At 55.0% G+C, this 24,643-nt stretch overlaps 1 protein-coding gene and 1 non-coding gene across 18 annotated transcripts in view; one reads left to right on the top strand and one right to left on the bottom strand.

The window, feature by feature from the left end:
* Positions 1-4,901: 4,901 nt before the first annotated feature.
* Positions 4,902-24,643, bottom strand: part of JADE2 (jade family PHD finger 2) — a 57,597-nt gene continuing 37,855 nt past the window's right edge. For 7 of the 17 annotated variants that reach the window (XM_055386627.2, XM_019027713.4, XM_019027711.4 and 4 more), the window contains exons 8-12: positions 23,522-23,638; positions 21,547-22,011; positions 14,362-14,479; positions 11,224-11,352; positions 4,902-9,626 (exon numbers count right to left, since the gene is read on the bottom strand). In XM_055386627.2, the coding sequence (XP_055242602.2) occupies positions 8,803-9,626; positions 11,224-11,352; positions 14,362-14,479; positions 21,547-22,011; positions 23,522-23,638 (1,653 nt within the window). In that variant the 3' untranslated portion in view covers positions 4,902-8,802. The remainder of the gene's footprint in view (positions 9,627-11,223; positions 11,353-14,361; positions 14,480-21,546; positions 22,012-23,521; positions 23,639-24,643) is intronic. The other 10 variants (XM_055386631.2, XM_063706782.1, XM_055386629.2 and 7 more) reach the window with 3 other exon arrangements.
* Positions 9,930-9,989, top strand: LOC115934808 (U7 small nuclear RNA). The gene has a single exon (XR_004070553.1). It is a non-coding gene; the product is annotated as a U7 small nuclear RNA (small nuclear RNA).

Genomic DNA, 24,643 nt, shown 5'->3' with positions numbered 1-24,643 from the left:
TGGGAGGATAACTTGAGCCCAGGAGTTGAAGGCTACAGTGAGCTGTGATTGCACCACTGTGCTCTAGCCTAGGCAGCAGAGTGAGACCGTATCTCAAAGAGTGAGACCCTGTCTCTCTTTTTTTTTTTTTTCAGTAGAGATGAGGTCTCACTATGTTGCTCAGGCTGGGCCTGAACTCATGGGCTCAAGCGATCTTCCCGATTCAGCTTCCTAAATCACTGGTATTACAGACATGAGCCACCACTCCTGGCCAATCTCCTTTTTTTTTCACATGGAGTCTTGCTCTGTCACCCAGGCTGGAGTGTGATGGCACCATCTCGGCTCACTGCAACCTCTGCTTCCTGGGTTCAAGGGATTCTCCTGCCTCAGCCTCCTGAGTAGCTGGGATTACAGGTGCCCGCCACCATGCCTGGCTGATTTTTGTATTTTTAGTGGAGACGGGGTTTCAGCACGTTGGCCAGGCTGGTCTCAAACTCTTGACCTTGTGATCCGCTTGCCTCGGCCTCCCAAAGTGCTGGGATTACAGGTGTGAGGCACCGCGCCCGGCCCTCCTCTTTTTTATTCATTATTTTTATTTTAATTTTCTTTTCTTTTCTTTTCTTTTTTTTTTTTTTTTTTTTTTTTTTTGAGACAGGGTAGTTGCGAGGCCACTTGGAGCTACCTGCATTTCCAGCATGGGCCAGAGGTGCCTATGTGAGTCCTGAAGCTTTCATCGCCAAGAAAAGATGCCTTTGCTGCCTCCTCTGGCCGCTCTGAACACAGTCGGAGGCTGCAAGGAGGACTGAGGCCACCTCTAGAAGGACCAAGTGCTCTCTCTCTCCACTCTGCTGTGAACTTCCTTCCTTTCTTTGGCAGGGTCTGGGTCTCCTTAGCCACCCATCCAACCCGGGACTGGGCACCCAGCGGACCTCAGCCAATGGTTTATTCTCCCAAGAGGCGCCTCGTCCCTTAACAACCACCCTGTCACTGAAGCCTGATAGAGAAGACTCTTCTCTGCCCTGGCTGGCAAGGGGGCATGCAGCAGGAGGTGCTGGGGTGCAGGAGCCTCAGCAGGGACAGAGGAGGGGGAGGCTGGAGCTCTGCAACCTGGAAATGAGGGGTTGGCCCTGGCCCTGTGGGCCTTGCCACCCGCGGTGGGAGTTGCCAGGGCTAGGGCCTAGCGGGCAGCAGGGGGCGCCCCAGACCCTATCTTGCAGGAGTTTGGAGCGACTAAGGGAATTCAGAGAGGGCAATGGAGACTTTCCTCACCCCACAGATTAATACTCTCTCACTAGCAGCACAGTCTCAGTGTGTCACTGCACACTGATTTGTGATTATCTACTTGAAGTCTGTCTCCCACTTTGGCCTGGTCTCTGGAAGGGGCGTGTTGTCCCCACAGTGTCCTCAGGGCCCTTCAGCAGATTCTCAGTGAGTGCTGAATCAATATCTCAATATCTGCATGAATGAAAGGTGGTCCCCTAGGCTGGGCGCAGTGGTTCACACCTGTAATCCCAGCACTTTGGGAGGCCGAGTCAGACAGATCACGAGGTCAGGAGATCGAGACCAGCCTGGGCAGCCTGGTGAAACCCCGTTTCTACTAAAAATACAAAAAATGAGCCAGACGTGGTGGCGAGTGCCTGTAGTCCCAGCTACTTGGGAGGCTGAGGCAGGAGAATCGCTTGATCCCGGGAGGCAGAGGTTGTAGTGAGCAGGGATCGCGCCACTGCACTCGAGGCTGGCCAACAGAGTGAGACTCCGTCTCAAAAAAACAAAAACAAAAACAAAGGTAGTCCCCAAGACCACCCCCAGCCTCCCATCAGATCCCTATGCCATCAGCTGTGAGTCCTGGTGGCAAGAGGACTGGCCCACCATGAGGGAGCTGCGACCAGGTCAGTGCCATCCTCCTCCAGTCCCGTGCTCAGGGGCTCTCAGTGGGCAGGGACAGCCAACTCCAGGGGAGAAGCCTAGGAGTGCTAATCAAATGTGAGACTCCCACCCTCAAGCAGCCATGTAGGCTGGTGCAGAGAGGGTCCCAGAGGGACCAGGGCTGGGAATGCAGGGCCAGGCCTGGTGGTCCTCAACCTCCTGCCTTCCCTTGGGGAAGGGGGTCAGGGGTTCCTCATGGCTATCTGTCTCTCACTCCATAGGAGCCTGGATGACTCCTGGGCAACTCAAGGGAAGGCTGAGGGTCTCTAGGGCTCTGCTGCCCAATAGGGTAGCTACTAGCCACATGTGGCTTTGAGCACTTGAAATGTGGCTAGTCTGAATTGAGATGTGCTGTAAGTGTAAAATACACCCTGGATTGTGAAAAGAATGCAAAATCTCTCATTAATAGTTATTTTACATTGATTACATGTTTAAAGACATTTGGATGTAATGGGTTAAATAAAATATATTATTAAAATTCCCTATATCTGTTTTTGTTTGTTTGTTTTTTGAAACAGAGTCTCACTCTGTCACCCAGGCTATAGTGTAGTGGTGCTATCATGGCTCACTGCAGCCTCGACCTCCCAAGTTCAAGCAATCCTCCCACCTCAGCCACCCGAGTACCTAGGACTAAAAGTGTGTGCCACCATGCCCAGCCAATTAAAAAAATTTTTTTTTGTAGAGATGGGGTCTTGCCATGTTGTCCAGGCTGGTCTCGAACTCCTGGGTTGAAGCAATCCTCCTGCCTCGGCCTTCCAAAGTGCTGGGATTACAGGCATTAGCCACCATACCTGGCCCTGTTTTTCACTTTTTAAAAATGGGGCTACTAGAATTACAAATGTGACTTGCACTATATTTCTAAAGAACAGACCAACATGTACCCTGAATCCCCCTGCCCTACATTTATCAGCTGGGTTAGGTTCACAGGTGAGGTTTTATTTATTTATTTTGTTTGTTTTTATTTTTGTTTTTTTTTAAAGACAGACTCTTGCGCTGTCTCCCAGGCTGGAGTGCAGTGGCATGATCTTGGCTCACTGCAACCTCTGCCTCCCGGGTTCAAGCGATTCTCCTGCCTCAACCTCCCTTTAGTCCCTGTAGCTGGGATTACAGGTGTGCATCCCCACACCCGGCTAATTTTTTGTGTTTTTAGTAGAGATGAGGTTTCACCAGGTTGGCCAGGATGGTCTCAAACTCCTGACCTCAAATGATCCACCTGCCTTGGCCTCCCAAAGTGCTGGGATTACAGGTATAAGCCACCTCGCCCAGCCGACACAGGTGTGGTTTTAGAGTGAGGGGCAAGCCTGAGTCATTCTTCTGGATCACTGTGGTCCTGCTTTGGGCTGGCTGCAGGAGGAGGGAGAAGCTGTGGTGCCAAGTCCACGGCAGCTGGGCCATGGGGCTGACAGTTTCTTACCATGGCCAGGTGGGCTGGCCACCCAGATACCCCCTCAGCCCCAGGGCTGATTTCCTGCCAGCATCCCATGCTGATTCCACAGTTGAGGACGCTGAGCCCTTCCCATTCACAGCTGAGCTGCTGGAGCTGGGGCTGAGAGAACATCCACAGCCTGTTTGTCCAGGTTCCCAGGTGCCCTAACAGGGAGACCTCCCTCCATGGGCATTTTGGGCACACACACACTCCACCCCAAATTTACTTCCAATACCTTGTGCATTGTGCACTCAGAACATTGGATCTGGAGGGACCCTTGGGAACCTACCGTCTACTGCTCTGGAGAGGAAATGGGTCAATTCTCTGTGGCAAACAACTAAGTCAGTGGCCCCAGAAGCTAAGATGCTTTGAGTCTTAATGTAACCTCTGTCCTTCACAGCCTTGTTCTGAGCCCTCAGAGGAGGTTCAAGACCCTCCCGATATAGCTTGATCCATCTTTGCACAGGCCAAACCCTCTATGAGGAATGCCCGTCATCCCTTTCTCCGATGCAGCTTCCCTTGGGCTAGCAACTATTTTTTCATTAGGTCTCCAATGTCTGGAGGTTCTAGGGGGACAGGGGCCTGGTGACATGCACAGTATACAACCCAGCACACTGGCAGTGAGGTGTCCGGTCAAGACTACTTGTTGAATGAATCAATGAATCAATGAATTAATGGTGTCACTTCCTCAGAGAAACCCTTCCTGAACCCCTTCACCTCTAGACCAGCCCAGGCCTCCATGAAAACTCCCAGTTCCCTCACTGCCTGTGTGAGCCACCCCAAGCAAGGACAGCAGCTATATCCCCCACACTCTTTTCAGAGCCCGGCTCAGGGTAGGTGCTCAGAAAATCATGAATGAAAAACAAACTCAAGCAAAAATCTTCACTGACCTAGGGACACTCCCTGGAGGCTCCTCCCAAACTTTCCTACGGCCCCAGACAGGTGGTTGTAGCGGGTGGGGAGTGCAGCAGTCCTGCCTTGGATGCAGAGCTTTACCTCTTAGCACATCTTCGACTTTAGGTGCATACCTCATCCTCTCAATTCCAGGGGAACATATTGAAGATCAAATGAAATACTGCCCTGAGGCTAGGGGCGGCTTACGCCTGTAGTCCCAGGACTTCAGGAGGCCGAGGAAGACGGATCACTTGGGCCCAGGAGTTTGAGACCAGCCTGGGCAACATGGGAAAACCCTGTCTCTACAAAAATTACCAAAATCAGCCGGGCATGGTGGCATGCACCTGTAGTCACAGCTACACGGGAGGCTGAGGTGGGAAGATAGCTTGAGCCCGGGATGTCAAGGCTGCAGTGAATCAAGATTGCAGCCTGGGTGACAGAATGAAATCCTGTCTCAAATAATAATAATAATAATAATGAAAAATATAAATACTGCTCTGAAATTATAGCCCTTGGTGTGCACTGAACGTCTTTATTATGATTCCTTAGGAGGTGGCAGCAGATCCCTTGGAAAACTCAGCGACCCCGTGGTTTTGCTGAGCCCATTGTCGGGTGTGTGTGTGGGACTCCCAGGGTTCCCTACCCCATCCAATGCAATGGAGCCTCACACCAGCCAGCACAGAAAACATTGCTTTATTAACTGCGTTTGCCAACACACGAGGAGTGCAAAGGGCTCCCTGTGACACAAGCCCTGGTGGGGCCGGGGTCTGGAAGCCCCCATGAGTGAGCAGGACAGGATGGGGCTGGGAACTATGCAGCAGCGGCAACACAGAATCATGCAGGGCACAGCGGGCACTGGCCACACCCAGGTGACCATACATTCTATTGCTCGTTAAGGGTTGCGCACATGGACAATGTACAAAAAGGAGAAATAGGTCTTTGCGTTAATGAAAAATACATTTTTTCTCTACAAAGGAATCTTTTCTAATACAAGAAAATAAATATTGCAACATAAGCCAAAAATAATTTAAAATTGCTCTTTTCAATATATTTTCAATATTTCTCTTGTATATTAACAAATGGCACATCACTTTCTTTGAAACAAAGACAGAAGGTGTCACCTCCTGTGACATTCATATCATCCCCCCACCGTCCCCTCAAACTGATGTGGAACACAAAGCGTTTGTGCCTCTGAGGGAGAAAGTGGCAGGAGGTGCCTTGAAGAACAACCAAAGGTCTCAGACTCCAGCCCTGGCTCATTGGCCAATGTGGCCAGTGAGGCCAAGGGCATGGGAGAGTGCCCTCCCCAAGGGCCTTGCTATAGAAATCCAGATCATTTTTCAGTGGTTTGCGTATGGACAGAGGTTGGCCACATCTGGCAGTTAGCAAGGAAATGCCAAGTTCAGCCGCTGCCAATGTTGGTTAGAATTGGGCAGTTGAATCTCTAGGAATTGTCCCAGCTAGTCCCACAGTGTGCCCATACACAGTACACACAGGCATGCCTGCATATGGACACACGAGACGTGGCCTGGCACACCCCCCACAAACAATTCAACATCTATGTCTGGAAACCTGGGGTGGCTTCTCCAAGGAAGCTGAGGCCCTTACATTGCAAATGCTCACACACTGTCACTAAGTCAGGCTCATTTAATAAAATAAACCCTTCTACCTTTCTTCTTCTCATTTGTTTCAAAATACATTTATGATACATAAAAATACTTTTCTTGCACATTATCCTTTGTCATGTGATGAGGGGGAAGGAGGTGGTGGGCGGTCAGGTCAGTGAGAAGGGGGACGATAGCCAGAATGAGTTACAGAGCAGCTTCTCCTTCCCTGCGGAGGAGCAGTGTGTGTAGGCAGATGTGGTTGAGAGAAAGATCTACCTCCACCTCTGGCCTGGAAAAGGAACCTGCCTCAGTCTCAGGGACAGCAAAGCCCTCTACACTGGGGACAGTAGACCGGAAAAAGACAGAAGCGGCTGTGACCAACAGGGGAAAGGCTGGGAACTGGGGGAGGATGGGTGGCTGGCATCCTTCTCCTTGCAGCCTGCTGGACATCCTGGAGGTGGAGACAGCTGCCTGAAGAAGATTGCTCCAGGGCTTGGCCTGGGAGTGAAAGGGCACCCCAAGTGAAAGGCCACCCCCCTCCCCTCGCAGCAGCCAGCCAGCCTAACAGACATCTGGGTTCTGCAGGACACGGGCTCAGCGACAGTCCAGTCCAAAGCAATAGCCAATGAAGAAGGGCCAGAATCCAGAGGCCAACAATGTGAGCAGAGGCTCTTGGAAGAACACCAGCCAGCCCGAGGCAAGGGGCCAGACTCGTTGCACCCTCTCCCTAATTCTCCACCCACCCCTGCCACCAGGAAGGCCCAGCCCCTGCCCCAGGATGGTGTGAAGGGGCAAGGGGCCAAGTGCTGAGACTGCTGGACCCTGGGCTTTCTGGGACCCCTGGCAGAGTTTGGTTGTTCTTTAAGCTCACCTCTTTGCTTCCTGCAGGGTCAGACCGGGCAATCTGGCACAGACAGGGTTGCAGCCCGAGGTGACCCAAAGCATGGGGAAGGAAGAAGTTCTGTTCAAAGGCAGTAAACAGAGACTGGGGTTGGGACACTGATGCTGACACTGACTGGTCACTACTACCAAGGCGGGCAGGCAGACTAAACTCTACGGGGTAGCTCATGCCATCCCAACGCCCAGAATCCTTGAAGCCCACCCCACTCCCTCCAAGTCCACCCGGACTAGACACATTTGTCCGATCCTCTGAACTGAGTCATTATCTTTGTTTCCTGTTTTGCTAAAATTCACATGAAATTGAGTGTTGATGACAATGCCACTGTCGTACCTTGATAGTTTTGGAGTTAGGGGTGGATGAAGGTCAAGCTGTTCCCCATCCTGCTTATTTGCTTTATGTATTTGGGGAGGAGGGAACCACATGGTAAAGACGTTTTCCATGCTGGTTTCACCGTCAGTATCTTTCCCCTCTGTGAGTCTCAGAGTTTAGGAAAGCTCACAGTGGGCTCAGCCCAGGATCTGAAATCTAACACCCAGGTACACTTCAGCAGCAGCAAAGCATCCTCTTCCAAGCGCTTGAGCTCTTCTCCTTGGGTGTGTGCAATGAACATGTTTCTATACTTTGTTGCTAAAGAACTCCATTTAAAAAAAAGTCCAAGTGACAAGTTGTCAGGTCCAGGCTGTGCTGTATTATGGTCAAAATATTCTTTGGCATCCACAGAATGATTCGACTGATTCACTGGACTTTTTGCAAGGTTCTTTTTGGAGAAGTTCTGGCTTTACCAGTGGTGGAAGTGACCCAGGAGTAATTCATCAAAGAAAAAAAAAATGTTTTCACGGAATTCCTTTTTTGTTGTTCCCTGAGCTATCACCCTGGGGCCACTCTACTGAAACTCTTCAGAGCAACTACCTGGGACCTAAGGGTGGGGTGGGGAAGGCAGGACGCGGGGGGTGGGGGGGGGATGGCTGGGTGAGGGGTTAAGGCTCAGGAACGGGGGAACGTCCAGCAAGACTTACAACAGCCCCAGCGGCCAACACCGGCCCGCCCTGGGCCCCGGGATCCCACTGCTTGTTGGAAGGAGGAGTTTCCAAAAGGAAACCACGGAAGAAGCTCATCTCGTAGCAGGACTAGGAAACTTGAAAAGGCAAACGGTCTGGTCTGGTCAGCTCTGTCTGAGAGTGACCAGACTTCAGCCGAGACTGGCCCCGAAGGAAGGAAGGAAGTTGGAGCCCCAGAGTGATTCTCTACAGTGGGCTGGTCTGAGCCCCATGACCCTGTCTGGGCACTGGCCCTCCCCTACAGCCCTCCACCTGCACTGGCAGCTGGCTGTTTGGGAGTCCCCTGAGTAAATGGCACAGCTCAGGAGGGATTCTGGGAACCCCTTCCCAGAGCCGCTGGGCTGGGCACTGGCAGGGGCAGAGCAGCAAGGGAGGGGAGGGTGGCAGGGTGGGCAGGCAGGCCTCAGATGATACGGGCTGATCAGGAACAGCTTTCAGTTCCCCTGGAACTAGCGGGCCCTCTGCACCCCCTCAGTGCTTTCTCATATAAACTCGTTGTGCTTGTGACAGTGAGTAGACTCTGGCTGGGTATCGTTTATTATACTTCCTTAGGGATCGGTGGAGTGTAGCAGGACCCCCCAAATGGACCCCAGTGGGATCTGGGGGCAAGGCGGGGTAGGCCCTGGACTGGCCCATCTGCCATGAAATAATGCCCAAACGACAGTCTGTGTCACCCAGTGGCAGCGGGCTGGAGTCCTGAGCTCTTCTCCACCTTGCTTGCATCTAGCCAGGAGCCCAGCAATACCACGTGGGCAGGGCAGGGATGGTGCGCGGGACCTGGCAGGGTCCTAGTGGCTGGAGCCGTGGAAGGAATCCTAATGTCCTAGGCCAGCACAGAGGAAAGACAACAGTGTAGAATTCAAAACTCTCTCTATATTAAAAATAAAACCACGACGGAGTGGCAGCCTCGAGGGTCTGGGACACTCAGCAGAGACTGGAAATGGCAGTTGTGACTGGGCTGAGGCCTTGTGGGGGGACCAGGGCAGGGCCTGGGACAGGGAAGGGGGTGAGTTAGGAGGCCAGTACGCCCATGCGGACCACCTCCTCTGCCCCTGCCTCCCGGGGACCCCGCTGCACCCCACCGTCCTCGGCCTCTACATCTGAGTCGCTCATCTCCCCATCAGAGAAGTAGCCATCAGTCTCAGTGTCAAAATGCAGGCTGACCTTGGGCCTCTCAGCCACAGCTGAAGGTGGTCCCATCCCAGCATCAGGCCTGGCACCCGGCAATCTCCGGGTTACCTTGCTCTCGCGGGGTGGCCGGAGCCGGCCCAAAGGCTTAGGGCTTGCTGCAGGGCCAGGCACTTGGACATCTGAGTCAGCAGCTACTGAGGCTGCCTCGTCCGGGGTCTCAGGGGCCAGTGGTGGGGGGCTTTCAGGGGCGGCTAGGATGGGACAGTCCCCGGCTGCAGGGCTGGACGGCAAGTGAGAAGATGTCCGACGTGGTGGCTTCCTGGTAGGTGGCCCTTGACCCCCCTTGCCACTGCCTGCATCCTGGCCCCAGGTCTTCTTGGGGGCTTTGTCTGGAGTCGTCCGTGAACCAGGCCCGTCCTGCGGTGGTGGTGGTGGTGGTTTCTTCTTGGCAGGCAGGCGGGTGCGGCCTCGGGCCTTCCTAGCAGGGTCACCAGGTCGCAGTGAGGGGTCCCGCATGAAGCTGAGCAGTGTCTCCTCGTCCTGCAGCAGTTCCTCTGACAGCAGCCCTGGAGCAGGGTCCTCGCGGTGCCCATTGTTCAGTGGCCACTCGCTCATGGCCATGTTCTCTGCTGTGATCTGCACCGACTGTGCCAGCCAGCTGTTGAAGAAGGTGCCATCGATGGGGAATGAGGTGGACAGGCCTGCTGAGGGGAGAGAGGAGGCAAGTGAGACGCCAGCAGACGTGTGTCCCACCCTTTCAGGAAGCCCGCTGACGCTCCCAGCACACCACCATGCATCGTCTTCTCTCTGTCCCCCTGTGCCAGACCCAGGTGAGCTATCTTGTTTTGTCCATCCCTCCTGCCAACACCACCAAAGAGTAGGGACTACTTATACCCTTCTCTCCAGAAGGACGTGCTGCCCTCAAGATGGGCTTCATAATTTGTGGGCTGGAGTGTAAAATGAAAATATAGGCTCCTTGTTCAAATATTATTAAGAATTTCAAGGTGGAGTGTTATAGCTCTTTTAGTTTGTCTAGCAGGTTTTTTGGATTTTACCAGAAAGCCTGCCATGGGAAAGAAAATTCAAGGTGGCAGCAGCAGAGCATTAACCAAGAACAAGGACCCCGTGGAACTGCACAGGTTGCTACCCACGAAGTTGGACCTGCCCTCTACCCCCATTCTGGTGGGGTTGGGGAAGGAGGAATCTGGAGGAAAATGCCCTCAGGCCACCAGAGGGCGCTCAGTCTTTATAAGCGTTGCCTCCCAGCGCTTGCAGCAAAGAGCATGGATAAAGGGATCAGGTACGAATAGGGGTAGCAAGCAGTATCCAGTCCCTCCTGGATGTCAGGGAGAGGGGAGGCAAGTGAGACGCCAGCAGATGTGAGGGCAGCAGAGCCTTCCTTCCTTACCGAGGTCTTGGGAGGGGGCAGCTGGCGAGACGTGAGACTGGGTTTCCTGTTAGACACCCAAGTTATCCCCTTCTTTTTGCGGGAGGGGTGTGAAATGAAGGAACAGGGTCTTGCTCTGTCACCCAGGCTGGAGTGCAGTGGCATGGTCATGGTGCACTGCAGCCTCAGCCTCCTGGGCTCAAGCGATCCTCCCAACTCAGCCTCCTGAGCAGCTAGGAATACAGACATGCACCACCACGCCTGGGTTGTCCCCTTCTTGAGACAGAGGGACAGAAAGGATGACCTGGGGCTTCCGTCCCAGAGGCAAGGTCTGGAAGGGGACTCCATGATGCTCCCTGAGATCTCTGGAGGAAGCACGTGAGGTCCATGAGTCACACTGCTCCCATTAGGCTGCTCTGCCTAACAGGAGGCCTGGGACAGTGGAGGTGGTGGGCAGGGCCAGAGCCTGCAGCCACTCCTCTGGGCAGCTCCAGGAAAGTCTGCTGCTGTTGTGGGAAGGGCCCACTTAGAGGATTTGGGAGAGTAGGACAAGGATGGGGCTTTCTGGCAGATCCTCCCCTCCCAGCATGGGGCTGTCCCGGGGGCCTCTGGGAAAATCCAGCACCCAGGACCCCCCCAGCCAGGGGAATGACTGGACAGTTCCTGAGTGGGCGTGGCCCAGCCTCCATCCAGGTCTACAGAAGGGGCATTTCCCAGGATGTCACACGGGGCTCTGAGATCTGTCTCCTTTGTGGGTGGAAGGTGTGTGCACCTGGGCAAGCAAGGGCCTGGTTACCGCTCTTGAGCCTCAGTCTCCTACTCTGTGCAGCTGGCCTTCCGCAGGGCAGACAGAGCTGCAAGCGTGGTGATGGTCAAGCCTGCCGTGTCTGCAGGCCAGCATGGCCCTCACTCACCCAGCTGCCCCAGGACTGAGTCAGGCCCCGCCTTCACTTTCTCTTTCTTCTCAGTGCTGCCCTTGGAGCCCTCGCAGCCCTTCCTCTTCGAGTCACTCTTCTTGCCCTTTGCTCTCCTCCCAGACCGCTCTGTGTCAGGGAAAGTGAGAGGAGGAGGGAGATGGTTACCCTGAGCGGCCTCAGTCAGCACCAAGATCCCTGCGTGGCAGCCCAGGAGTCCTCCATCAGCCAGTGCTCACCCTCCACAGCAAAAAGGTTGGAGTTAGGGGATGGCTGGCATGGTGGGGTGGGCCAACTGTCCACTGTGGCCTGTGGGGGTCTTGGGGTGGCCACAGGGCCACGAGGAGAGGCCCTCGCAGGACCTGGACTCCAGTCTGACCTGCACAACCTGTAGCCTTGGGAGAGAGTGTGGGTGGTGGGAAGAATGGCTGGAAGGGAGTCTGGACAGGGCAGGGCCTTGAATGCCAGGCTGAGGAGCTAGACATGTAGGTGGAAGGAACACTATCTGAGGGGTCAAAAGGCTTGGGTTCCATTCCTAACCCCAGGGTCAGCAACCCTGAACCAGTCTCCTGCCATGGTCTCTTGGTTGGCTTTCAAAGTCAGGCAGCAAACTAGATGGGAGATTCAGGGTGCACCCCTGGCCCTTGTATCCTTTCAGTTCAGGCCAGGCCTCAGTCTCATCTGTTTTGGTTTGTTTTGAGAGAGAGTCTTGCTCTGTTGCCCATGATGGAGCGCAGTAGTACAATCATAGTTTACTGCAGCCTTGACCTCCCAGGCTCAAGTGATCCTCCAGCCTCAGCCTCCTGAGTAGCTGGGACCACAGGTGCACGCCACCACACTCGGCTAATTTTCAAATTTTGTAGAGACAGGGTCTTGCTATTTTGCCCAGACTGGTCTTGAACTCTTGGGCTCCAGTAATCCTTCCACCTTGGCCTCCCAAAGTGCTGGGATTACAGGTGCGAGCCACTGTGCCTGGCCACATCTGTTTATTTATTTATTTTTTAGAGACAGAGCCTGGCTCTGTTACCCAGGCTGGAGTACAGTGGTGTAATCATAGCTCGCTTGCAGCCTCAAACTACTGGGCTCAAGCAATCCTACTTCTGCTCCCCAAGCAGCTAGGAATACAGGCATGTGTCACCATGCTCAGCTAATTTTTGTATTTTTTTTTTTTTTTTGTAGAGACAGGCTGGTCTGGAACTCCTGGCTTCAAGCGATCTTCCCACTGTGGTCTCCCAAAGTGCTGGGATTTTAGGCATGAGCCACTGTGCCTGGGCAATCTCATCTGTAACATGGCATGTAACCAATGCCTAGATACTCTGGAGGCAGGCTCCTGAGGCTCCCCACTGCTCTCAGGACAGTGTAAGCTCCTCCCCCAGGCTACAAGAAGATCTCACACATGTGACCCAGGTTACCCGTCATCCCCACTTTAGGAGTCTTCCTTCTGCCTGGTGCAGCCATTCCAGCCTCCTTCCAGTTTCTCTGCCAAGACATGCTCTGGCCACTAAGTCTCCAAATATGCTGTTTTCTTGTCCTATCCTTCACCTGATTCAGTTCACAGGCCAAATATCATCTCCACTAGGAGGCTTTGTCCAGCCGCCAGGCCAGACAGCCTCACTGATATGCACACAGCCCATGTCCCACCCCAGGCGTCAAGCCTCTCAACAGTGTGAGCAGCAGCTTTGGACAGGGCAAACCAGTCGTCTTCAAATACCCTGCCCTGCCCTGAACAAAGAGCTGCCGGTTGTTGACACTCAAGACAAGGAGTTGCAAATGTCCCCAGAACCAATGTGGGGATGTGGACCCTCCAGGCTCTTGCCCATGCTTCTGGAATCCTGTGCCTGAGGGCACTGCTCGTGGCTTGCCACCCTCTGCTTCCTCAACTGTGGGTGCCTTGCATGGGCTTCTCCTTCTGCAGCTGATATGTGGCCACAGCCAAGTGCCTGAGATGTTGTTGGAGCATCGCTGCTTCTGGGAAGACATCCCTGATACTTCTATCCCTAAACTGGCAGCAACTGTAGCCTCTGCGATACCACATTCCTTTCTCTCTCCAGATGGTGCGTTCCACAAGGGCAGCAACCCTATCCAGTCCATGCTCAGTTAATGCTGGCTGAGTGAATAAACAGAAGACAGGGGGCCTGGAAAGCTCCAGCAGCCAGGAAGCTGCCACAGTCTTTGGGTACACGGTGAGCTCTACATGGTCATGACTAGCACCTGAACTTGGCAAGGCTAGATGTTGGGGCCAGAGTGGGTGGTGATGCCAAAGCACAATCAGGTCAGCTCAGCTCTCGGGCAGAAGTAGGGGCAGCAGAGGTCCTCAGTCATTTGCTCCAACGGTGGCTCAGCAGCTTTCCTCTCCAGGCCCAGCTTAGCCCTGAGGCTGAAGTGGCATTGGCAGACCCTGGCTCAAAATCTCTCTCCATCCAGCTATTTCTGCTGCATGTAAACGCAACACTGGGGTACCGTTTTGGGGGCTAAGTGTTGCCCTTCTTAACATGTATACGCTCCAAGAAGGGCCCTGTGTCTGGCAATATCCACAATTAACAGATATGATCAATGTCAGCGCTTCCTTCAGCCTTTGATTTCCAGATCCATTAAAAGCATGTGACGCCAAGAGAATAAGAATAATAAGAATAAAACAGTGAAAAACACCACGGATGCAGGGCATAAATCCTGTTAGGGTCAGAAAGAAACAACAGCCAGGTCCTGTCACATCTCTGGGGCAGCTGCCTTCTTCGGAACTGACTCCCAGGCACACCAGGGTTCAGGGAAGCTTGCCAGCTTCTGGCCCTTCCTGCCTCAGCACCAGCAGAGAGCCACTAGGACTTCTTCTCTGTACCTGTTCACATGCAATCAGCTCCTGAACTGCTGTGGCCTAGTCAACCAGAAAGCTCCCTGAGGGCAGGCCTGATGCCCACATTCCAACCTCTGGCTCTCTGCCTAGTGACGCACAACTCAGGACCCTTGCAGGCCCCCGTCTGGGCCTACTAATTGGATGGGTGAAGGGTAGGAGTGGGGGCCAGTGGCCCTTGGCTCCACGCACATACCCCCACCAGGATCCAAAGACACACCCTCCTTGGGACCCAGCCCCGCAAGAAAGGGCACACGGAGGTGGCGGCGGCAGGTGGGGAAGGCGCCTACCTCGACACAGATCCTGTTCAATAAGTTTCATCTGCAGGTGGAATATCTGCTCCTGGAGTTTGCAGATGGCGTGTTTCGTTCTCTCGCGCCTTGTCACCATGTAGCACAGATTTCTAACCTGAGAAAACAAGAGAGATTTTCCACCTTACTCACAGGCAACCACCCCAGACCTCCCAGCTCTGGGGACCTTGCTATGGGTGGAGGCAGTGCCAGGGGCACAGGCTACCGCCACAGTCTATCCTGCCCAGAACATCTGCAAACCAATTCCCAGACCCTGAGCGCATCCTCAGCCCTGTGCTGCATGTCTCAGATCCAAAACCTAAGGCCAAACACAGCCTCAGCCCTGTGGTCCCCGGCTGAGCCAGAGCAGCCAGGGAAAAGCATCTGGTTAGATCAACCCGGCATGCCCACCTTCCTCCTCTGAGTCTTACCTTCCTGGTAAGGTCAGCCAGGCTGCCTCCCAAGGCCCTGCCAACATGGTTGCTGTCCTTTATAACCACAGTGCCCGCAGACTCATCAGGGTCTCACCAGGTCACCAACTTCATCCCTCTGCCTCCTGTCCAAGGCCTTTCTTTCCCAGCACGGAAATTCTTCAGACATAAACGGCATGGCAAAAACTAACACGTGTCCTGAGCCACAGATGGCCCCGGTACTTGCAGCCAGAGAGAACGCCATCGGAAGAGCTTTGAGCAGAAAGTCCTAACCCACCTGTGCCCAGCCTGCAGCCAACCCATGTCTATCCGCTGCACTGGGACCTGAGCCAGGCTCACGCCATGCTGGCCAAGGCTTCCACATCTACACAGCCACCTTCACTCTGCCACAGTGACAGAACTCCTCAGCAGAGAGGGCAGAGGCCTCTCTGACTGCCTCAAGGCCAGCTGGGAAGAGCCCCTTGGGGCCTTAGACACCAGCTTGCAAAGCTCATGGGACATGGACCCTTCTTATAGGTGGTCCCACAGGAAGCACCTGCAGGATGGACCATGCTACTGCCTGCCCTCCTGGCACCTTACCCCAGTGGGCCATCCCTCCCTGGCTGCTCTCAGGGCAGGCCACACTTCTGAAGCCAAGACCAAGCCCCCTCCCTTGAGACACTTCCTTGGTCTTCAGCACAGGATGGAGACGCCATTATCAGGGACAGTTGGCCAAAGCTGCTCAGCTTGAATCCTGGGTCCCACCAGGGTCTTTCCAGCTGCGACCAGGCTGTTTCCCGTTGGGTTCCATCTTCAAGGCTGAGTTCAGCCTTCATGTCCTTAAGCTGGGGTGACCTCTGGTTCCAGACCCCCTGCCTGTTGGCATAACCATTTCTCCCAGTCCGAGGGCAGCCAAGATCAGACCTCTCTTCTGGGTACGGGTATCCTCCGTTCTTTCCTGAGCCCAGCCGTGAAGGATGTACCACAAAGGTGGCTCCAGCCTCAGGCCTCCACACGATGCGCTCTGCATGGACTCTCCGTGGCCTTCCACGCTGGTGTGTGTGCCCTCAGCTCAAAGACCGTGAGCACCAGGCCACCCACCTCTGAGCCTCAGCTCCACCTATCCCTATGGCTAGTACCCCTCCGGGGGGCCACCCTGGGCTGCAACCACCTGGTCCCACCCTACTGGGATGAACCACCCTCCTGTCAAAACTTGGACCTCCTGAAAACCACCTTCCAACCAGCCTCCTTCCCCCACACCCTTAAGCACTGGCTACAGCTCTGTGGACTTGCACTGTGTGGGGCCCTGGACTCAAGTGAGCAATGCCGCTGGGGCCCCTTTCTTCTCAGGGGAGGTAGGTGCTGACCAACTACTGACAGGACCAGGTGGCTCCGACCCACACTTGGGGGTGCTGAGCAAGGCGTCTTGGACACACAAGCAGCCAGTGGGAGTGGGAGTTGATCACATGGCAGGGCAGAGCCTGGGAACGAGGAATCCAAGCCAGGCCAGGCTGGGGGAGGCAGAGCAGAGCCTCATGGCAGGAATCTGAAGGGAGCAGTGAGGAGTGTCGGGGCCGGCAAGGGAGGAGGCCAGGTGCTGAAGCTTGACTGAGCCAGGCCAAGGGAAGCCAGGACTGGATTTTCTTTTTTTTCTTTTGAGACGGGGTCTCGGTCTGTCACCTAGGCTGGAGTGCAGTGGCACAGTCTTGGCTCACTGCAACCTCGGCCTCCTGGGTTGAAGCGATTCTCCTGCCTCAGCCTCCCATGTAGCTGGGATTACAGGTGCCTGCCACCACACCTGGCTAATTTTTGTATTTTTAGTAGAGATGGGGTTTCACCATGTTGGCCAGACTAGTCTTGAACTCCTGACCTCCTGATCCGCCCACCTTGGCCTCCCAAAGTTCTGGGATTACAGGCGTGAGCCACTGCGCCCGGCCCAGGGCTGGATTTTCACAGAGTAGTGAGACACTTCCCTTCTCCCCTTAAAACCTCCAGTGGCTTCTGTACGGGATTGAACAGTGTTCCCCCAAATTCATTTTTACTGGGACCCTTGCAATGTGACCTTATTTGGAAATAGGGTCTCTGTAGATATAAATAGTTAAGATGAGGTCATACTACATTAGGGTGGGCCCTTGATCTACTATGAGTGGAGTCCTGACACAGGTGCCTACAGGGAGAAGGCCACGTGACCTGGCAGAGGCAGAGGCTAGACAGATGTCCGCAGGCCAAGGAAGAGCAAAGATTCCTGGCAACCACCAGAAGCTGGGAGGCACGGAGAGACTCCCCCGCAGAGCCTCCGGCAGGAACTAATCCTGCTGACACCTCAACCTTCGGCTTCCAGCCTCCAAAACCATGAGGATGAATCTCACCATCCAGCTGGTGGCACACGGGCAGGCCTAGGAAACTAACAGGGATGCTGGGCATGAGATGCTGGTGGCCTTTAAAAGGGACTTGGTGTGGAGCTCAAGAGGGAGGGGCAGCCAGCACCCCCACGTGGGGCAAAACTGTGGGCAGCCGTGAAAGACAGTGGAGCCTGAGGCCTCCAGCCCTGGGAGTGAGCAGTCAGGGGAGAGCAATGGATGACCATTGAGGCCAAGGAGCAGCCAGAGAGGGAGCCCGGTAAACCAGGACCTCAGGGGCGACCTGGTCAGAGCATCACAGGAAAAGGACTCCAAGACTAAGGGCAGGTCTGATTGTGGCAGCCGCTGCTGAGAGGATCGGGGGATGGAGAGGTGGGCAGGGAGGCTGCAGGCAGCCCAGGTGGCAGGCTATGGGATGTGGCGGAAACCCGGCCAGAGTGGGCAGCAAGGATGCAAATACCATGACGGATGACAGGAAAGGAGAGATGGGGGTGGGAGCGGAGGAACCCACGACTAGAGGGAAACAGGGAGGGAGGATTCGCTTTTGAAGATGAGAGAGGGTTGAACAGATTCAAATATTGGTGGAAAAGGACCCGCAGAGGGGATGAAGAAAAGACAGACTTGTCAGCTGCAGGTGTGGGCTGGAAAAGAGCCCCTGTGGGGGAAGGAAGACAGGAGGGAAGAGAATGGACCGAGAGGCTCGGCTGGCAGGAAGTTAGAGGCCCTGGTATGAGGACAGAGGGGACGCTGTCCTGAGGGAGGCAGGGCTCAGCATGTGGGCAGCAGGTATGAGGTGGGGTGTGCAGCAGGGACTGCCCTGCTCAGCGCTGTGGGATTTCTCCTGGTAGAGGGAGTGCCTCTTACTGGGTGAGGCTCTGCCAGGGGTCTGGCCTCAGTGAGGGACAAGGGCTGGGGCATAGCAGGCCAGTGCCATATAGGGAGCGAGTGAAGAAAGCAGGACAAAGAAGGGTGGAGGGCCTGGGAGACAAGTGAGCAGGGAGAGCAGTAGACTGCAGGCAGGGAGCACGATGTGGCAATTTCTGGGCTACTGACCTGGGAGCAGCTGGAGGTGGTGACTTGGCTTGGATGAGGCAAGGGCACTACTGGGGTGGGGGAGGCCTAGAGATGGAAGGTACAGGGGCAGAAGAGCCAGAGGTCTGCAGGCTGGAGCTGCCCAGGACAAGGTTGGCTTTGGTGGGAGGCCAAAGGGACCACCATCCAGGCACCGAGGCCAGGACCCACTTCCTTCTGAGCCTTTCCCTCCTTGGGAAGTTGTCCCATATCATCCTCTGGGCAGGTGTGTGTCTCAGAGCCGCCTCCACCCTCTTGGCCTCCTCCTCAGGCCAGGTCAGGCTCCCAAATAAACTCCTGGTGACCAGAGCCAGAGCCACAAGCAGCAAGTCCCTGCACAGCCTGCTTGTCAGCACGGTTGCTAGGGGACACCAGCCGGCACTTGTCGGGCTGATCAACAGTGCTGCAATTTTTTTTGTCAGCCGTAAATAACTCTGGGAGGCTGCAGTGGCCATGCCTTCCGAGCGTCCGCTGGGGCCGAGGCCCAAGGCTGAAATTTTAGGAAAGCACATCTGGTTGACCATAAAATGGGATTTCATGCTGGCAGCAGCCCCGGCTCCTGTTTCTCTCAGCAAAACCCCTGCCTGGCTGAGGAGGAACAAATCAATCTGGGAGGATGCTGGGTTCCCAGGCCCTAGCACTGGGCCTGCCCTTTTGGTCCTCTGTGGAGCCCACCCTCAGAGCGCACGGGCTGGCCTCCCTTCTTCTAAGAGCCAAATGCTGAGGGGCCAGGACAGTAACAACAATCATGGCCAACAATGGAGAGCACTGTGCTAAGCTTTGTCCCCCACATGCACTGTGACCCCAAGGTCAGTCTGATCCTTATTCCCATTTTACAGACAAAGAAACTGAAACTCAGAGAAGTAGAAACTGAAACAAAGAAGGTACAGAGCTGGGAGTGCAGGAACTGGATGCAAAGTCAGGCTACCAAGGCCTCGACCTCAAGCCCTGCCCCATCTTCTGATGATTCCTGCCCAGGCTGGCTTAGTGCCCAGTTACAGGCTGGATACTCCCGGCTGCTGGCACTGGGCCATGGTCCGAGACTGGGCCCGCTGGCCAGGCCACCAACCACCATGGGCCTTTGCAGAAAGCCTGCCCCGTGGCAGGGTTCTTGTCGCTGTTCATTCACCCAAGCTGCAAATGTGTGACCTGGAAAGGCCTTGAGGCTGGGCCGCTGATGGGGGTCAGCTTGGCTCATGGTTGTCCCTCCTCGGCCCTGCCAGGGCTGTGCATGCCCCTGCCCTCATTGAAGCTGGTGCCCGCCAGCCCAGCTTGGTGGCTGCTCAGAAAGCAGCATTTGACAGGGCCCCCTGAGCCGTAAGAGGCTGCACATACTTCAAAATTGGTCCTGCTTCCTCTTCCCAGAGGAGGAGTGGGACGGTTCACACCTGACTCTGGAGTGTTCTGGCTCCCACTGCAGGGGTCTCTGCAGCAGCTCTCATTCCCCGGAACCCCAGAGCCCGCCAACCTCAGCCCCAGGCTCCACCTGAACCAGCCAACACTGGGGTGGGAAGATTAGGGGACTGAAAAAGGGATGCTTTTGCCCAGGAAATTTACAGAATAGAGAATAAGCCAACAACTCCTTTTCTGCCCCCGACTGAGGTCCAAATTCAAGCTCAAAACCCTTGGAATGGAGTTCCTCTAAGACTTCCTGTTATTCGTCTCTCCGAGCCCCAGTTTCCTCATCTGCTCAGCAGGGCTGGGAGGATCTTCCTCAAGTCTCTTTTTCCAGGATGATGACTACATAAGTGAGTCAAGCCCTTGACCTCCCTGGACAACCCAGCCAGGGACAGACACGCGGGCTGACCAGCACAGAACAGGGAGGTCAGTTCTGAGGGGTTGTTTGGGAAACAGTAGGAGTAAAAGCAGGTGTTTCCACTGGAGATCCAGCGGGTGGAGACATGGTGGCCTAAAGAAGACTCTGGAAGCAGCTTCGGTCCCAGAAGGTCTTACACCTGATGCCCCTGCCACATGTGACAGGAGGCTGGGCTGGCCAGGAGGTGGTGGCTGCAATGTAGGTAGCCTTGCCCTCTGTCCTGGCTGGAGCCAGGGACATCTGGTTCCTCCCACCCCCACCTCTTCCTTCTGGCCTGGTGGCAAGCTGGCTGCCAGGCAGTGAGGGCTCTCTGGGGGCAATAGGTCATTTCCCTCTTGAGCAGGCTCCAGCGCAGATGAGTGGGAAGGAGGGGATTGGGGGAGCTGGGTCCAGTGCCCCTTCCCTGACAGTACAACACCCTCGGAGATGTTCTACCCATTTTACAGCCTTGCCCACTGCGATGCAGATAAGAAAAGCAGGCGCCTTGGGTCACACAACGTTCCCTGCATGCTCCTGCCCAGGGCTATTTCCTGACAGGACCCAGGGAGAGGGTGAGCATGTATGTCTGAACCCAGGGGAGACACTGTGACACGGTCCCATATGCTCTGGAACCCTAGAAATGTCCCAGAGAGGAGAGACCAGAACAGCCTGTGGGGTTCAGAGGACTGGAAAAGGATCCAGAAATCCTGCTTCATTTCACTCAGCCCCCTGGACCAAGCCACCGTCACCTGTTTCCCAGCACACAGCTGGGGGTGGTTTTCAGCCAGCCCACCCATTCCAGACCCTGGGACTTCTCCTCCAGGGAGTGTTGGGTGCAAGTCCCAGCCACAGTGTGTCAGTCCCTCCTTAGCACTTCTGCAGCTTCCAGACACACTGTGATCCACCAGCCCAGTCTCGTGCGATCCACCAGCCCCTTTCACCTCTTCCTTCCACTCCACCGTTCCTTGAGTCCACCCTGTCTCCTTCGTGCCTCTGTTCTGTTTGCCCAGCACCCCACGGAGCCATGTTTACCCATCTACCCTGCCCTGGCCCGGCACGTGCCTGTTTGGCTGCTCCTGGCTCTTGATGCCCCTGGCTTTCAGCATGGGTTACGGGGACAGCTTGGGAAGCCCCAGTTCCTCCTCTGCCTCAGATTCTCAATGCAAGCTCATGTGTTAGGAGCAGGCGGGGCCCACAGAGGCAAGCAAGTGCCAGAAGCCTAGGTCCTCGCCCTAGCTCTGGTGCCCTCAGCCTCATGACCTTGGCAGGGCCCCCACCATTCACCAGGCCTGTGACAGGGCTAGGAGAAGAGGGACTTGGAGACTCAAGAACTGGACTCTTCTCTGTTCTGTAAAGTGTCAGTCACCCCCGTACTCTTTGGGACCTGAAAGCCCTCAGCCCCTTGGCAGGCTCCTGCAGTAGGGCCGGTCCACCAGAGCTCACAGTTTGAGTCCTGGTGAGTCCTGGCTGCTCCAGGGCAGTGAGTGTGGCATGGAAAGGACTCCTGGACCCACCAGGCAGGGGGTGGGCAGGCGGCATGGGGACTCACCCTCTCTAGGTCCTGCCGCAGATGGGTGAAGAGCTTCAGGCGGCGGTAGAGGACGTCCTGCTCCTGCTGGGCCAGGTTGTCCACCTCGTCGGTCTTGGGGGTCAGCAGCGGCTGGTTGGCATTGGCTTTCCTCTTCAGCTTCCAGTACTGGTAGATGAAGTCGACCAGCGCCTCAGCCAGGTCCAGCCGCTCAGCCACCTCAGCCGGCTCCACCAGCTCGTAGAAGTCCTCCTCTAGCTGCTGCAGCCGCTGCTTGCGCAGGGTCACCTTTTCCAGGTCCTCGCCAGCCTGGCTGGATTCCGTGGGCTCAGATGTGGGCTCATTACGTGGGCCCCCGTCACTGTGCTCCTGGCAGAATGACTTGAACTTGACCTCATCGTTGTCTGCTAATATAGTCCGCATTTCCAGGCCGTGGTCAAAGGCGCATGTGACATGGAACGCTGTGACGCAGGAAGGCATGGAACACTGAGGGGAAAGGAGGCGCAGGATCAGACATGGAGGGAGCCTGGTGGGAGGGGAGAAGACAGAGGGGCTTCCCCCAGGGCTCTACTGAGAATGCGCAATGCTGGAGAGAACCTAAACAGAATGGCATGGGCTCTCAACCTCCTGTGCAGGATGGGAGTTATGGCAGGGGAGGAGGAGGAGCTCTGGGGTGCCTGGAAAGGTAACCCATTCAACACCACATGCTTTGGGGAAGTCAATCAGAAGACGATTGAGAAACACCTCTGGGGACAAGCTGCATTTTTTTTTTTTTTTTTGAGACAGAGTCTCACTCTGTTGCTCAGGCTGGAGTGCAGTGGTTCCATCTCACTGCAACCTCCGCTTCCCAGGTTCAAGCGATTCTCCTGCCTCAGCCTCCCAAGTAGCTAGGACTACAGGCATGCACCACCTAGTTTTTGTATTTTTAGAGATGAGGTTTCGCCATGTTGGCCAGGCTGGTCTCGAACTCCTGACCTCAGGTGATCCACCTGCCTCGGCCTCCCAAAGTGTTGGGATTACAGGCGTGAGCCACCGTGCCCGGCCTCAAGCTGCATTTTTCTGTGGGCAAAATGACTTTGGCATCACAGAGCATCAAGAGAAAGGCTGATGATGGGTCACTGGCTCATCTAAGATGGGGACTGTGGTCCCCTTTTTGTCCTCTGGGAAGAGGGGCTGGACTTAGACCCCTTCCCTCTCCTTTCGTCCAGACAGCTTGAGGCCTGACCCTCTCTCTTAGCCTTGGATGATGATAACTGTGTCAGCAATCACGCACCCAACTATTATGACTGCTGATGCTGCACTCACAAATCCTTTTGAAGGTCCGTGGATGGGTGAAGGCACAACTAACGTTTACAATGACAACTCTGTTCCTAAAAGATGAGGGGGACAAAGGATGACTCCCACCTGCACTCCCAAACTATAGACCCGAGGCATCAACATGCCTTGGGAGCTTGTTAGAAATGCAAGTTCTCAGCTTCACTCCAGACCTACTGAGTCAGAGCCTCTCAGGAGTAGGCCCAGCAGTCTATGTTTACCAAGCCCTCCAGGTAATTCTGACGCATGCTAGACTTTGGGAATAGGCTTTGCTAAAGACAGATTGGTACAGCCCTTCCAGTGTCAGGACAGTCTATTAGCTTAGCTAGATGAGAAGTTTGATTCCTAACCCCTAACGTGTCAAATTCAATGTCAGAAGTGAGGCTAATGTATTCATCAAGCCCCAAGACACTTGCTTTCAGGGAAAGCCAGAGTTCTCAGCACTCCAATGGGGTGGTGAACCTTGGTTCCCCGGGTCTGTTCCCACTCCCTAGAAGACCAGGGGATGGAGAAATGCTCCCCAACAGGTGCTATTCTGACTCTGGCCCCAGTCCCACACCCCTCTGGGGCCCATCAGTCTGCAGCCCCATGGAGGGGAGAAGATGGTGGCAGCTGCTGTCTGAGGCCCCAAGCATGCCTCTCAGCCAGCTCCTGGCAGCAGGAGGTGAAGTAGGCCACATACCTGGATGCAGGTGCCTGTGCATTCCTTGCAGAGGCTGCAGGACAGAGCCCAGCGGCTGGCTGGGATATGCGAGATCTTGGTGATGGGCTCCATCTTCTCTGGGCAGCCGATGCTGACCTGGGCAGGACACAGGGGGCTGCATCATTCCTCTCATCCCCAGCCTGCCTCCAGGGATCTCCAAAATGGGGGGTTGTCTGCTGAAACTAGGTGGTGGGCAGACAGGGCAGTGGCTGAGCCCCTGAATCCCAAGTCCCTCCTGACACCAAACAAACATGGCTCAAAGGCCGGAATTCCTCCTCACTCTCCCAAGCTCACCACTGGATGAGTGTGTTAGTGTGTGCTCATCTGAGACTAATCTTAAATTGTCTGTGAATGTGTGAGTGTGCCGTCAGTGTGTGTAGTTGACTGTGTGTATGTGCTTAAGACTGCGTGGGCCTTGACAGACAGGTGCTTTGGTGTGTGCATAGGTACACGCAAGATCCTCCTTCTTTCTGCACTCAGGCCTTTGTTAATAACATCTTCAGAGTTCTTGTTACAATTTGTATTTGTATTACTTATTTTTCTAGGCACCAAGAAAAGCCTCATTGTGGGATCTCCTCTTGAAGGTCTTTAGGGCTCTCCTGGGGATATGCCTTTGCTGAGCCCTTCCTGTGGGGACAGCCCTACAACTATGCCCAAGTCTACTGGGCAGAGACCACCCCGCAGCCCAGAGGCAGGGCACATTTGCCTCCCCATTGCTAATGCCTGAGGATGGAAAAAGCAATTCTCTCCAAAGGTCCTGAGCCTAAGGGTCTTCATGATGGAGTCCCTGTTGGTTCTGTCTCTGCCATGCCCAGCCCAGGGTACACTCAGAGGTGGTCCCAGTCTTCAACATGCTGATCTGCAAGCAAGTGCCTACTGCTGACACAAACAACTGTTATCACAGAAGCCTGCATTGTGGGCTTCAGACTGTGAACCCAGGAAGGAGAGTGCCACTTATGGACAGGGCCACCTGGCTTGCTTCTGGGCACAGGCAACACTGGAGTGGGGCCTCAATCTGAGTCAGTCCACACAGCAGGGCTGGGGCTGAAACTCTGGTACATTTCAACATTTCACATTTCAAATAAAATGGCTGGCCTTCCA

The sequence above is a fragment of the Gorilla gorilla genome, chromosome 4, assembly GCF_029281585.2.
Source record: "Gorilla gorilla gorilla isolate KB3781 chromosome 4, NHGRI_mGorGor1-v2.1_pri, whole genome shotgun sequence".
Lineage (NCBI taxonomy): Eukaryota > Metazoa > Chordata > Mammalia > Primates > Hominidae > Gorilla > Gorilla gorilla.
This window is presented reverse-complemented; position numbering and strand designations above follow the sequence as displayed.